The sequence below is a fragment of the Emydura macquarii genome, unplaced genomic scaffold (genome assembly GCF_026122565.2).
Source record: "Emydura macquarii macquarii isolate MOO-44397 ecotype Brisbane River unplaced genomic scaffold, CSIRO-AGI_Emac_v2 contig_1253, whole genome shotgun sequence".
Classification (NCBI taxonomy): domain Eukaryota; kingdom Metazoa; phylum Chordata; order Testudines; family Chelidae; genus Emydura; species Emydura macquarii.
The window spans coordinates 52,792,417-52,808,224 of NW_027131390.1; the positions used below are offsets into that span (position 1 = coordinate 52,792,417).

The 15,808-nt window shown below is 43.1% G+C and overlaps 1 protein-coding gene across 1 annotated transcript in view; it reads right to left on the bottom strand.

Moving 5' to 3' along the window:
• Positions 1 to 15,808, bottom strand: part of PCNT (pericentrin) — a 202,712-nt gene that overhangs the window by 44,162 nt on the left and 142,742 nt on the right. The window contains exons 38-40 of the mRNA XM_067548788.1: positions 14,680 to 15,240; positions 12,402 to 12,504; positions 6,050 to 6,204 (exon numbers count right to left, since the gene is read on the bottom strand). Of these exons, the coding sequence (XP_067404889.1) occupies positions 6,050 to 6,204; positions 12,402 to 12,504; positions 14,680 to 15,240 (819 nt within the window). The remainder of the gene's footprint in view (positions 1 to 6,049; positions 6,205 to 12,401; positions 12,505 to 14,679; positions 15,241 to 15,808) is intronic.

Here is a 15,808-nt window from a genome sequence, read left to right on the forward strand (position 1 = left end):
GAGACCTCAGGAGGTCATCTAGTCCAAACCTCTGCTCAAAGCTCAAAGAGGGCTTGGACTGAGATGTCGGAGTCTCCCCTGATCTTGTGATAGATCTGGGAGTGTGTGAAGGTGGATCAATGTGTGGGTGCAGAGTTGGAGGAGGTCCATGAACCAGAACTGATGGGGCCAGAATGGGGCTTCTAGTAGCAGGCTCTGTTTCAGTGAATCTTGTGAAAGAGGGGAATGGGAGCAAAGAAATAGCAAAGGTCTCCAGTCCAGGGGAGGAGGAAAGCATCGCCCTATGATTCCTCCTCTATCGCCCCTCTGGAACAATAGAGGGGCAGCTTCCTGTTCTTGTGAGTGGCAAAGAGGTCCCAGAAAGGGGTGCCCCAGCACTTGAAGAGGTACTGTAGCATGGCATCTTGTAGCTCCTACTCATGATTGATGTAGAGAGTCAACTGAGTGCGTTGGCCAGGGAGTTCTGGATGCCTGGGAGCATTATGTGCTATTTGATGCACCAGTTCCAGAAGTGTATGGATTTGGAGCAGAGGGAGAGAGACTTGGCACCACCCCACTTGTTTATGTACATGACTGCCACAATGTTGCTGGAGAGGAATTGAACGTGGAGGGACAGGATAAGTGGGAAAAAGGCCTGATGCACAAAACAGAGTGCCCAGAGATCTAGCATGTTTAATGTGCATTCTGGCCTCCCTTGGCATCCACAGACCCTGGGCCATGTACTGGTCCAGGTGGGCTCCTCAATCTGCACAGGAGGCATCTGTCATGACGGTGACCTGTGGTGTGGGAGAGGCGAAAGGGGTACTGATTAAGACCTTGGAAGGATCAGTCCGCCATGTGAGGGAAGTCAGCACAGTCCGGGGAAGAATGACTCTGGTTTGCATATATTCTGTGATGGGTCTGTAGATGGAAAGAAGCCATACCTAAAGGCATGTGGAGCCATGCACGTGGCATCACATAGGTGTGCAGGCAGCCATATGACAGAGGAAAGAGCAACAGAGGTACTACAGGGTCTGCAATACAGGTCCAAGATGATGAACATCAGTGATGCAAAGTGATGCACCAGGAGGAAAGGCCTGGCTGCAATGGAGTCAAAATGCATGCCGATAAAGTGTATCGTCTGTGTAGGTGTCAGCACTGACTTGTCTTCATTGATGCAGATACCTAGAGACGCCAACAGCGTGTGAAAGATGAGGATTGTGATGGTGACTTCCAGGTGTGAGAGCCAGTCGTCGAGATAGAAGTACATTGAGTAGTGAGGTGGTGCATTTGGGCCACTACCACAGCTAAGACCTTTGTAAATACCTGTGGAGCTGTTGCTACACCTAACAGGAGGACCTGAAAATGGTAGTGGTGGTATCCTACCCAAAAACAGAGACGGGTGGATATCTACATGGAAATAAGCATCCTTCATGTCAAGAGCCACGAACCAGGCTCTGCGTGGGAGGAAGGGGATAATAGATGTCAGTATTACCATACAGAATTTGGATTTTCTGATGAAGGTATTGAGCACCTAAAGGTCTAGAATGGGGCACCTCCACCTTTCTTTGGGATAAGGAAGTATGGGGTGTAGAAGCCTCATCCCCTGTTGTGAGGTGGGACAGGCTCTATGGCCTCCTTGAAGAGCAAAGCTTCTGCTTCTTATTGAAGGACACATTGATGGGATGGGTCCCTGAGGGAAGTTCGGGGTATGGGGCGATAAGGCAGAAATTAAAGGAATTTTATGGAGTATCCATGGTGGATGACCTCCGGTACCCAACTGTCTGTCGTGATCTTGCCTCAATTGTGGGCAATAGGGCAAGACGGCTCCCAAAGATGACATGGCAGCACTGAAGGGACAGGCAGTGTATGTGCCTGTGAGGGGACCAGGGCAGCTCTCAATACTGACAGACCTTGCTTGCATTTGGCCTAATCCTCTACCTGGGGAAGTTTGGGTGCTGGTCTGGCTGGATCTCTGCATGACCTCTCACCCGATCTGGCTCAGTTTCAGAAGGAAACGGTGTGCTTATGAGCAGAATGAGCTTATGGTGCAAAAGACAACACAGATAAGTTGTATAGGCTATGATAAGGAACTGGAAAGTGGGCAGGGAGTTCCTGCACTACTGATACTGTACATCCCGCTTGTCTCCTAGAGAAGACCAATGGAGTCAATTGCTGCTGCTCAGGATGGGGTGGCGATACATAGTACCTATGGGTGGGTGGTAGGAATGCTGACCCTCCTGTCCTCTTTTCTCTGACTTCGTTGAGGAAACAGGGATCTTGGTCCCAAAAGACCAATCTTCCTTAGCTGACAGCTCTATCATGAGTTGAGACATGGTTCCTAGGGCAGCTAACACAAACAATAGCCAATTTTCCAACAAGTTTCAGGTAGCATATTGTCTACACCTAACATGGAGGTCCCTCCTACCCATTAGCAACTGTACTCTTAGTTATTAGAACAGCTTCCAGAGATATTGTAAAGAGTATAATTAACAGCCTAGTGCATTTTTCTGCAACACATGCCATGTGCCTACGTGACTGAGAGGAAAAACTGCACATACTTGGTGAATATTTCAAATATAACAAGGGAAATTTTTGGCAATAAATCAAAATTTGTTACATCTGATGTCATGCAATTAACCCCTATTGTCACTAAATGACACCTGGGTTCCAATGAAATGAGTCATGAATCTAGATGTGATGGTCTTGGCTTAATTTAACGATTACACAAAAACAGCATCCCCCAGAATATTCACAGCCTTAACAAGCTGAACCGTAGTAACGGTTTCCGCTGTAATTATCAGGCTGAAACATCTTTCCCTGAATTCCCTGGCCTCAAACTACTATGTTATGTACAGATGTTTCCTCGTCTCATTCCAGGATAGGTCATTTGAGGTTTAAAATAAATCCCTTTATAGATTATTTTAATCAGAAATATCCTACCCTGGATATAAAGATATTGGTAGTTGCAATTTACTTTTGGAACACTAATATAAGACATTAATAAGCATAAATATTTAAAACAATTCATACATGCATCTAAATCTCTAGCTCCTCCAGTAGGTCCCATGCCATTATCAGTGAAGAACCAACAGAAGCTCCTGTGAGTCTCTCTTCTGAATAAAGGAACAGGTCCAAAAGAACAGGTCCAAGGTCCCCATAACCATAGATGGCAAGCCACTCTTGCTTATTCCCTTCCTAGTCTCCAAGGATGAGGTTCATCAATCTTTGACCTACTAAGGTTAGGGTTAGGTTAGGAGTGGGAGGGTGGAACAGACTGTCAGGTCTGAGGTCTTTGCCAAAGTGAAATAGGAAGAAAGCAGCACAGTGAACTGCTTTTGAGACACAGAAGCACAACATTACAATTGTGGTGAAATCCCAGGCTATATATAGAGGACCATTTAGGCACCAAAACACTTCTATTCAGTAAGCTAGCTCCACGACAGCCTGTGGGCATGGTTACCCAATGGCGTGCTCCATATAATGGACTCCTTCTGTCTGAGAAAGGGAAATTTTTTCTTAACAGGTGATTTTCGTTCTTCATGTTCTTCTACGCCAGTTCAGATGTTTTGTTTATAGTTCCACCCAATCAATCCACAGATGAAGACAGAATGAACAGTTACTGTACAAGGTAAATAAGCAGAGTGTGCAGCCCCTATGTGTATTCCACTTGAGGTGCACATGCACTGTGCCTGAGACAGGAAGACTTTTCATCAGCAGTGTTAGATGCACCCTTTTCCTTCTTGGCCAAAGGTGTAAGGAGCAGGGCAGAGTGGACTGAGCACCTCATGAATAATCTTAGGATAAGGATCTGAAGCGGAAGGGAAGGAGGGCAGTTAGTGGAATACAGACTGGGACCACAGTCTTGAGGAACTCCAGTTACTGTACAAGTTAAGTAACCATTCTTCCTTCAGGTGATGGTCCCTATGTGTTTTCTGCTTGAGGTGACTCACAAGAAGTATTCATCAAGGATGAGGAAGCAAGGAACTGATTGAAGGACTGATCTGCCAAAGAAGGCATCTGCTGTCAAAGCATGCACCAAGACTTAACATCTCTCAAAGGAACACATGCAGATCCTTGCTGCTCTAAAGACCTCTAAAAGAGGGACTTCTGATAGTGAAACTACAGAGGCCACCTGGGCTCTGCTCCAGCGTGAGGCAAGGTCACTGTCAATTCATAGCAAAGCAGGATGGAGCCTAGAATCCACTTAGTCTCTGTGAGAAGATAGCTTTCTCCTCTCATACATTTGGTAAAGAAGATAAATGATTTCTGGGATTTTCTGAAGAATTTTGTTTTCTGTAGGTAGAAAGCCAAGACTCAGACATCAAGAGGGTGGAACTTCCTGTTCTTCCTGGTGGCATATGGCTTTGGGTAGAAGACAGGTAAGTAAATAATCTGGTTCAGATGTAATTCCAACATCGCCTTCAGAATAAATTTAGGATATAGCCATATATGGAGGACCTGCCAGAAGGACTCCTACCTCTCCTACACTCTTCACTGAGGCAACTGCTTATTCCCCAGCAGTGAGGGGCTGTGGCCTCCCTCAGAGACCGACAGGGATGGATGGCCCAACCCCTGGTGGGCGGAGTCAGAACAACTCTGCCTGCCCCTGCAGAGGCAGAGAGGTGGGACAGGAAGGATAAAAGGTGAGTCCAAAATCCCTCCACAACCGCTACACTGCTGAGGAGCTGCCCATTGTCTGGGCCCAAGGGGAGCCACCTGCGACGTGGAGGAGCTGCTGCCTGCCTGTGACGCTGAGGGCCTGTGGTAGCTACTTCTGGCCATATACCCCAAGAAGACTGTTGGCAACCCTGAGGCCCAGGTACTCCACGGAAGGAGGGAAGGAAGGAACCCGGGGAATGAGATGATTGTCCGGTTGTGTTGTGGCCTGCATCCATGTCAGTGAGTTGTGGCTGGAACCCCACGGATCCAGTGGCAGAACACTCTGCCACTGGTAGGACCCTGGGCTGGGCGTGGTAGAGTTGGGAGGGCCAGTGTCCCCTTCTCCCTTTGCCACACCACCCCTGGTCACCTCAACCCGGCCTGTGAGGCCTCAGAGGCCAATAGACTGCTTGCCTGCCCCATTCGAGGACCAGGGCACTATGGACTGCTTACTCGCCTCATCCCACCCCGCACAAGGGCCAGGGCTATAGACTGCTCAATCACCTGTGAGCTGAAAGAGAGGCCAGGACCCTTCCTCCGAACACTAAATCCTGTTTGAGTTTCTGTGCACACAGGAGCACAATAGCAAGGGGGCGTGGCCTCCCTCCCAGACAGACAGGGAGGGATGGCCCAACGGACTACATCCCCATTTCTCAACCAGTGGGATGCTCCCCACTCTTTGCAGGCACTGGACAGTTGAGTACTATTGCTAGTTCCCCAGTATCAGATCCTGCCCTCAAGTTCCACCCATCATTCTTTAATGCCTCTAACTGTGAAAATGATCAGCAATTAGCACGGCTCCTTCTGCAGATTTCTGCCTGTATTTCTGCCATATTTTAGAGCAGCAGGCAGAATTCACTACCTCAAGCCTGTTGCTAGCCTTCCCCTTCCTTAGGAGTAACTGGATCTGTGAGGTATTTTCACTCCTCTGGGCCCCTAGTATAGCACCTTGCTATGGGGTTTTCCCATCCGGAGAGCAAAACAGCCATGAAAGCACCATATTAAATCTAAAGAGATATTTATTCTGAGAGCCAGCTTTCCCTGGAGTCTCTGAAAGCAAACCACACCCCACCTGCTACTAAACGACACTTACACCAGGATGAGAGACTCAGAATCAGACTAGCATGTTGGGACACCACCCCACTTCAACAAGGGTAGCAGTGATGCCACAATAGAAAAGGTAGACCTCCTCCTGGTGAGAGTAGTAGAAGCAGAAAGATAGGGAGGGGGAGGACCACCTCATTGCTGCCAGCTCAAGAGGTGAATCATTAGTGAATGTTTATAGTGTAATAACTGAGCAGTTGACTTATAGTTAACAGCTTTATATAATTTGCAATTCCTAAACTAAATATTAAGGTGAAAGACCACAACCAGTTCCTAGTATACTGGCTTTCCTACCACATATTACCTTCAGTTGTGGTGAAATAGTTTCTTTTTCTTTCACTGGGTCCATAGCATCTTGAAATATGCCACAGTACTGTAGATAAGCCATGAAACTAGCATCTAGATGTTCAGTTGTTTCTAGCTCCTGATTTAGTTTAGCTGCCAAATCTGTACTGGTATCTGAAAACAGACATAAAAGAGTATTACAGATTAAACAAAACTGATATAGTGCAACCATAAAAGTAGTGGACACAAGTGTAGATTCCATAGTCAAAAGTTAGAGATGTAGTTGTAAGGGATATATAGAACAGATATGCCTTGAATGATTAATAACTATTGATTCCTTGTGGCTCTCAATAATTAGAAAATCTGTCCACGTCTGTTTATCCCAAAACAAGATCCATCTAACAAGACAATAAGAAAATAGCTCACATCATGCTAGATATTTTGTCTAAAAACGCACAGATCAGTCAAAGTCAGGAGTTCCTCTCTCCAAAAATAGAAATTAAAATAGCTAAATAAATGTATTGTTAATCCCCTAGGCAAGAATCGCTCAATCTGCATATGGATAAAATCCTCCTTTTCATTCCCAACATACCTAAAAAGAACTCAAAGTAACCAAGCAAGGATCACATCCTGCTTTACTACGCAAAGTGAACCATTGCACATTGTGAGTAGATCAAAAGATTAGTGGGGAAGCATCAAGTTAAGCAAACTAGATATGACTAGCTGTAAGACAAAAGGCCAAATTGGGCAAACTGCCTGTTACCCCAAGAAATCCAAACTACATGTCTTTATCCCAAGTTTCCTTGTAAATCAAATATACGATGGATAATCTGTCCTCCCCAAATTAGAAGTGCATATTTGCTTGCCTTGTGAATCAGATCTACATCCTTCTATATGTGGATAATGTATTTTGCTCTATTTTAAGTCATAAATAATATGAAATGACTATGTACACTAAAAGACTATATGGAGCATGTCCTCCAAATTTAGAAGATAAGGGATTTTGTTGGTTTTCATAATAAATAATTGTTGAATTCTAGAAATAGAAAGAATTGTTTGGCACAAGGCAGAAAGAATGATGAAAGATATAAACCAGGGTATAACTTTGGAATATTAAGAGAAATTGCTTAAAAGGGGGATCCCAATTAATAGGAGGGTCTAAATGAAATACAACCCTTGAAATGAATCAAACATAAAAAGCTTCTGATAAGAAAAGGATCAGATTAAAGATATTTGTTACACACCAAAACCACCTAGTGGATGCCATGGAAAGTAGCAGAGAAATTAAAGGTATGTCTACACTGCAACCTAAGTCCAGGGTTCATAATCAGGCTCAAGCCAAACTGTCTCTTCCGTCCAGGAGTGGAGGATCCAAGCTTCAGTCAAGCTCTATTGATTTGCAGCATACCTGCAGCCCCACTGGACTCGTGCTCTGGGAGTCTGCCATAAGTATCCCACAACCCCATGGACCAACTTTCTTTGTCCTCTGGAAAGTCAAGTTTTCCACACTGCACCATGAGCACAGTGACCACATTTTGGGAGGCTGCTGAGAAGTCTGGAATATAGATGGTTGGACTTCGGCTTGCATAATGCAGTATAGATGTTGGAGCCTCAGGTTGGGACATGAGTTAAAACAATTCCTAACCTGCAGTTACAAACGAGTGTAGATGCTCCAGAACTAGGTTAAACACAGGATCTGCTAACTCTAGATCTAGTAACCCAGGGCTTATATTGTAGCATAGAGATATCCTCTGAGAACTGAAATCGGAGCACCCACGTCACACATCTCCAACAGGAATCAGTAGGTGGACCCCTCCAACAATATCTGACACTAGGATACATAAAGTGAAGTCATCACACACTCAAGAAAGTTGATTGGACCCCATCAGAAGCTGCAGAATACTAAGTATGACTGATGCCTGGCCCAGCTGTGCGGAAAGAACTCTCCTCCCCCATCCCAGGGTTAACAGGATAAGAACAAGTGTCCGGGTTAAGTTTAGAAGTGAAAGCAATAAGGGTGATGTTGTGGTGGGTGTCTACTATAGACCACCAGACCAGGAGGATGAGGTAGATGAGGATTTCTTCAGAAAACTAACAGAAGTTTCCAGAGTACAGGCCCTGGTTTTCATGGGGGATTTCAATCACACTGACATGTGCAGGAAGAGCAATACAGCAGTACACAGACAATCCACGAAGTGTTTGGAAAGTGTTAGTTACAACTTCCTAGTACAAGTGCTGGAGGAACCAACGAGGGGCCATGCGAGGAACCAACGAGGAGGAACCAACGCTGGAGGAACCAACGAGGGAAGATTTGGTAGGGGAAGTAGAAGGCAACATGGGCAGCAGTAACCAAGAAATGGTTGAGTTTAGGATCCTGACAAAAGAAAGGAAGGAGAACAGCAAGATGCGTACCCTGGGCTTCAGAAAAGCAGACTGACTCTCTCAGGAAACTGATGGGCAGGATCCCCTGGAAGGCTAATATGAGGAGCAAAGGAGTTCAGGAGAGCCGGCTGTATTTTAAAGAAACTTTATTGAGGGTGCAGGAACAAATGATCCTGATGTGCAGAAAGAATAGCAAATATGGCAGGTGACCAGCTTGGCTTAACAGAGAAATCTTTGATGAGCTTAAAAACAAAAAGAAAACTTACAAAAAGTGGAAGTTTGGTCAGATGACAAGGGAGGAGTATAAAAATATTGCTTGGGCATGCAGGAGTGAATTCAGGAAGGCCAAAGCACAATTGGAGTTTTTGCCTCTGTCTTCACAAACGATGTCAGCTCTCAGACTTCTGCATTGGGCAGCACAGTATGGTGAAGAGGTGAGCAGCCCTCAGTGCTGAAAGAACAGGTTCAGGACTATTTAGAAAAGTTGGACATGCATAAGTCCATCAGTCTGGATACGATGCATCAGAGGATGCTGAGAGAGTTGGCTGATGTGACTGCAGAGCCATTGGTCATTATCTTTGAAAACTCATGGCAATCAGAGGAGATCCTGGATGATTGAAAAAGTCATACAGTGGCCATCTTAAAAAAAGGGAAGGAGAAGGATCCTGAGAACTACAAACCAGTCAGCCTCACCTCAACCCCCAGAAAAATCATGGAGCGGGTCCTCAAGGAATCCATTTTGAAGCACTTGGAAGAGAGGAAGGTGATCAGGAACAGTCAGCATGGATTCACTAAGGGCAAGTATTGTCTAACCAATCTAATTGCTGTCTATGATGAGATGACTGGCTCTGTGGATGTGGGGAAAGTGGTGGACGTGATATACCTTGGCTTTAGCAAAGCTTTTGATATGGTCTTCCACAATATGCTTGCCAGCAAGTTAAAGAAGTATGGGTTGGATGAATGGACTATAAGTTGGATAGAAAGCTGGCTGGATCATCAAGCTCACCGGGTAGTTAGCAACAGCTCGCTGTCTAGTTGGCAGCTGGTAACAAGCAGTGTGCCCCAAGGGTTGGTGCTGAGGCTGGTTTTGTTCAACATCTTCATTAATGACCTGGTGGATGGGGTGGTTTGCACCCTCTGCAAGTTTGTAGATGGCACTAAGCTGGGGGGACTGGTAGATACCCTGGAAGGTAGGGATAGGATACAGAGTGACCTAGACAAATTAGAGGATTGGGCCAAAAGAAAGCTGATGAGGTTCAACAAGGACAAGTTCAGAGTCCTGCACTTCGGAAGAAAGAATCTTATGCACTGCTATAGACTGGGGACCGACTGGCTAGGCAGCAGTTCAGCAGAAAAGGACCCGGGGGTTACAGTGGAAAAGAAGCTCGTCAACAGTCAACGAGTCAACAGTGTGCCCTTTTTGCCAAGAAGGCTAATGGCATATTGGGCTGCATTAGTAGGAGCATTGCCAGCAGATCGAGGGAAATGATTATTCCCCTCTATTGATTATGATTATTCCCTTCATTATACTGAAGTATGGTGTCCAGTTTTGGGACTTCCACTACAGGACGGATGTGGACAAATTGGAGAGAGTCCATTGGAGGGCAACAAAAATGATTAGTGGGCTGGGGCTCATGACTTTGAGGAGAGGCTGAGAGAAGTGGGCTTGTTTAGTCTGCAGAAGAGAAGAGTGACGGGGGATTTGATAGCGGTCTTCAACAACCTGAAGGGGCATTCCAAAGAGGATGGAGATGGTGTGTTCTCAATGGTGGCAGATGACGGAACTAGGAGCAATGGTGCAAAGTTGCAGTGTGGGAGGTCTAGGTTGGATATCAGGAAAAACGTTTTCACTATGAGGGTGGTGAAGCACTGGAATGGGTTACGTAGGGAGGTGGTGGAATCTTCATCCCTAGAGGTTTTTAAGGTGCGGCTTGACAAAGCCCTGGCTGGGATGATTTAGTTGGGGTTGGCCCTGCTTTGAGCAGGGGGTTGGACTAGATGACCTCCTGAGGTCCTTTCCAACCCTTATCTTCTATGATTCTAAGTGGTGAGATTTCATTTAAAAGAATGTTTCCCTTTCTATTCTTTAATAAAAATAACTGAAGGTTATCTTTCTGAGTCTAGACTCTCTAGTGAGACCTCACTCAACCATATTTACATTTTAACTCCAAGCAAATTGATCTAGAAGATACTAAAATCAATACCTTTAAGCAATTTGCTTTTAATATTCTAAACTCGTCCCTTTTGGACCAATCCTTTCAAACAGTAGTAACCACCCTCTTAAAAGCACCTGAAAGACAAGTTCCAGAGGGGTTGCCATGTTAGTCTGTATACAGCAAAAACAACGAGAGTCCTGTAGCACCTTAAAGACTAACAAATTTCTGCGGGCATAAGCTTTCGTGGGCTGCAACCCACTTCATGCATCCTCATGCATCTGACGAAGTGGGTTGCAGCCCACGAAAGCTTATGCCCGCAGAAATGTGTTAGTCTTTAAGGTCCTACAGGACTCTCGTTGTTTTGTGGGGTTTTTTGAAAGACAAGTGCATTCTCAGAAGTATGCTATATGTGTTAGGAATTGAGAATTTATGATCATTAAGTAAATGTAATAAGAAATCTTGGTAATTTGCATTGTTCATTGATATAACTGCTGAGACTCAACCCTAGTCTGTGATAACTGCTTGCAAGACTATCATGTTTGTAGTACATACCTAGAACATTCGTTGTGTCTATGCCCCCAAGTGTTACTGGTATAAAATAAGTCCACTCAGAACCCAAAACTCAGACTCTCAGGTCAGAAGGGACCCATATGATCATCTAGTCTGACCTCCTGCACAATGCAGGCCATAGAACCTCGCCCACCCACTCCTGTAATAAACCTCTAACCTATGACTGTGTTATTGAAGTCCTCAAATCATGGTTTAAAAACTTTAAAATGCAGAGAATCCACCAGCAAGTGAGCCGTGCCCCATGCTACAGAGGAAGGTGAAAACCCACAGAGACCTTGCCAATCTGCTCTGGGGGAAAGTTCCTTCCAACCTCAAATATCGCTATCAGTTAAATCCTGAGCATGTGGGCAAGACTCACCAGCCAGACACCCAAGAAAGAATTCTCTGTAAAAACTCAGAACCCACCCCATCAAATGTCCCATCGCAGGTCATTGGCATATCTACTAGCAGTAGTCAAAGATCAGTCAATTGGCAAACTAGGCTATCCCATGATACCATCCCCTCCATAAATTTATCAAGCTCAGTTTTGAAGCCAGCTACGTTTTTTGCCCCCACTGCTCCCCTTGGAAGGCTATTCCAGAACTTCACTCATCTGATGGTTAGAAACCTGCATCTAATTTCAAGTCTAAACTTCCTGATGGCCAGTTTATATCCATTTGTTCTTGTGTTTACACTGGCGCTGAACTTAAATAATTCCACTCCCTCCCTGGTATTTACCCTTCTGCTACAAATAATTTTAAATAGTTCAATCTGGGAGAACCAACACAAAACATAAGTTTCATTCAGGGCATTGCTAGATTAGAAGAGAGAGTGAAGATTGGCTTGGGGTGTATCAGCCAGCTTCAACCTAACTATGACCTTTTCCCTAATATAAATGCAGATTAACACCCTTTACCTTGATTTTAGCTGGTTGAGATCAACCCAGGATAGATCTCAACCTACTGAATCAAGGTGAAAGGTGTTAACTTGTATCTATGCTAGGGAAAAGGTCATGGTTAGATTGTGACTGGTTAAAACACTCTGACCTCTTTCTAGCATAGACAAGGTAAAAAGACAAGGGAAGGTACCAAGAAAATGTTCATTAATTCAGTACCCAACTTCTTTCCTAAACAGAGTCACAATATCTGAAGTAGGTTATTTTCTTCATGTCAAAGAGACACAAAAGTGAAAGAAAATACTTCTATTGATATCATTTGGGTCTCACTTAATGAAGTTATCCAACAAGCAATGAGTTATGCATTAACTAATAGAAATAAGACTCACTGCTGCCATATCCATCACTTGCCCCCTCTAGACCAGACATTGTTGATCGAAGGTCATCTTGTGAATCAGATGGGGTTAAAGTGAAGTTGTCAACATCTCTCACCTGTTAAAAATATATATATACACACACAACATGAAATAGAGTCAGGAGTCATTTCTGGCACTAATTTTTAGGATCCAGCTGCACCCTCCTGACTATTTAAAACCACCACTAATGACTAAGTTATTACAAAACGTTAAATCAGTTATTGCATTCATGGTGGTAAATGCCATACTTAAGGTTACATACACAGTTCCTTTGGAAGCTTCTCCTGCCCATTTTCACTTGCTTCTAATTGTCTTTAAAATTTCTATTTAGGGCTGAAGCTTTCTACGCTTGGTCACAGACAATATGTGAATTTTTGGGGAAAAATTTGGGGGAAATTCCTTCAGCTACTTTTGAGTTATGGGACAATTGGGGAAATTATAATATTAAAGACATTTTCACTCTCCTATATACAAAATGTTGAATAAAATGCCTTCTTTTGTCAGGGTAGAGAGTATATGAAAGATAAGTTAAGTGACTGAAAAAAATCCATCTCTGATCACTCTCAGCAGGGGGCATTAGTTGAGATGTGAACAGTCTAGTGAAATCCTGTCCACTATGAGCACAATTAGAGCAAGGCAAGTCCTATGTTCTTCCTGCCAGGGGCTGGATAATGACAGAAGCTACTCCTAGGACTATCTCCTGAGTGAGAATGTAAAATGTTTAATTGAAATTGCACATTTAAGGTTTTTGGACTGTTGCAGCATTCACCAAATTTTAAATTTTCATTTAAAGAAAAACAGTTTTTTTTCTGCTGGCAAAAAAATAAATTCTGCTGTATAATTACCATTCAATTACTATACATTCAGTTAAGTATTAAATCTTTATTAAAAATTCAAAAATCATCCCAATGCCTATTCAGAGAGATTGTTGATGAATATTTTCAAGGAAGAATGGTCTTATGGGTATGGCACCGGACTGGGACTCAAGACATTCAAACCCCAGCTTTGTCAGTGGCATCCTGGGTGACCTTGGATCAGCCAATCCATGGGAGTCTTTCCACTGATTTTAATGGACATTGGATTAGGCTTTCTGTTCCTCAGTTCCCAATCTGCAAAATGGGGATAATATTTCTTTTCTTCCACCCTTTTCCTGTCTTGTCTATTTAGATTGTAAGCTCTTCAGGGCAGGGACTCTCTCTTACTAATGGACGTACAACATGCCTACCACAACCTATGTTGGAGCCTTTAGGCATTATTGTAATACTATCAATAATAAATTATAAATTCTCCCCAAGGCAACTTCCTGTGGTTCTCTCAAGATGAAGCTCTGATAGCTTGTCTCATATTTAGGGCTGGATCTATGATGAGATTCCACGACACCAACTGGTGGGAGGGACGTATATATTTCTCAGTATCACACTACAGTCTCCAATGAACTTTGTACATTACAACTCAGATACATAATTATAACCACTCGTTCAAGAGGAAAGCATATGTACATATAGAATGCAAAATATAAGCTATTTAGACCAGGGTCTTGGTCTTCTTATGCAATTGCACAGAGCCTAGAATATTGCTGGCACTATAATATAAATAACAATGCCTTTTAAAAAAAAATCAATTACCATGGTAATTTGGGAAGAGACTCCTCAAACAAGTAAAAACCAAGTAAAAATATTCACATGCAGACAAATTGTTGCAATAAGTTAAAGACTCCCATTATAACATGTAAACTCTTGTGAGTGAATTAATGACAAGAGGAATTACATCTCAGTCATGACTTTACTGTGGCCTTCACTTTTGAATTGCCAGAACTAACACACCAAGCTCCATCTCTGTGAACTTTCTGAAGCTGCTGGGATATCATGAATGCTCCAAAATTAAACCCACACTCTATTACCATTATTTATATTAGAGCAGCAATTTACAGTCATGTGGAAAGAAAGCCTCTACCTTGTGGGGCTTACAGTTTTATTTCAGTTTAATTTTCAGAAAACTAATTTCACTTACAGAGAGAGTAGTGGTAAAATGATGTTTCAAAACAGCCTAAAGTACGCTTCACTGTCTCTAACCAGGAGATGAACAAATAAAAGATGACTGCTATGACACAGTATCTATTCTTCTTGATGTATATTTACCAGTATTAGTTTCCATGGGAACACACAGAGCACATGACCAAGCAATAAAACTTGTGGGTGGAGAGGGAGGAAGGATTTTACATTTAATATTTTTTTTAAAAATTGGTAATTACCAGAATCCTTTTTTCCATATCCTCGTGATCAGCTACAGAGTAGGTACTTTCGGAGAAAGCTAGAGACTTCAAATCTAGTGTCGCCACTGCTTCCTCATTTCTATTAGCATAAACAGTGGGATATCCCAACTGTCCAGGAGTTTCTCCTTGTACGACAGATGATTGGTTATACATCATTTCAAAATCTGTGCTGCGTATACTATCAACTTCTGAGAAGGGTGTTAAGTGAAGACTTGGTTGAAGTTCTATGCTTGTCTCCTGCTTTCTCACAATTTCAGGTGAGTCCCATAAAGTCATATCCATGACTAAACCTTTAAAGTCCTTAAATGTCTCTTTAACATGCTCTGTGTTTTGTGAAATATTGTTCAACTTGCATTTCACAGAGTCTGGAGTTTGATGACATTCCAAGATTTGCTGACAGTGCTTTTTCAGATCCTGCAGCTCTCTGGCCTTGTCTGTCATCTCTGCTTCCTGAGTCAGGAGAGTCTCTTGCAGTTGCTTAATCTGAGTTTTTAGATTTCTACTGTGAGCCTTCAGGTCAGCTATAGCTGCATCTTTCTCCTACAATGAAACACCACACATACCCATCAATTTTCTGTTTCCTGAATTCAAATAAAAGTTCCCACAAGTGCAAAAGTATTCAGCTTCTGAGAAGATTCTTTTAAAACAAAGTATCAAATTTGTTATTAATCCTAGCTATGATTTCAAGAACTCAGAAATAATTCGACACATTTTTCACATGCCAGTTTGGTCTTTCTTCTACCTTCAAGTCAAGATTAATGAATACATCTACTCTTCAGAATAGCTATTGTAGTAAAACCGAAACATTTAATGCAGATCCTCAAGTATACTACACAACAGTAGTGTATAAACTAAACTGTTGATGTAAATTTTTTTAATTACTTCCCTTTTGCGTTTCACTGGAATAGTGAAATGTAGCTGGCCAGGTTTTTGGTTTTTTTTTTAAAACAGACATCAAAACACTTACCACTGGTATGCGTGACATCTCCACTGAAGTAGGGCCTTCGCTGGAGAGAAGAGAGTTTCCCATCCACTTCTACAGAACTCAACTATTCATTTAAAAAACTTAAAAATGTATCCCTTTTAGTTGTGAAGATAACCTTCCTAA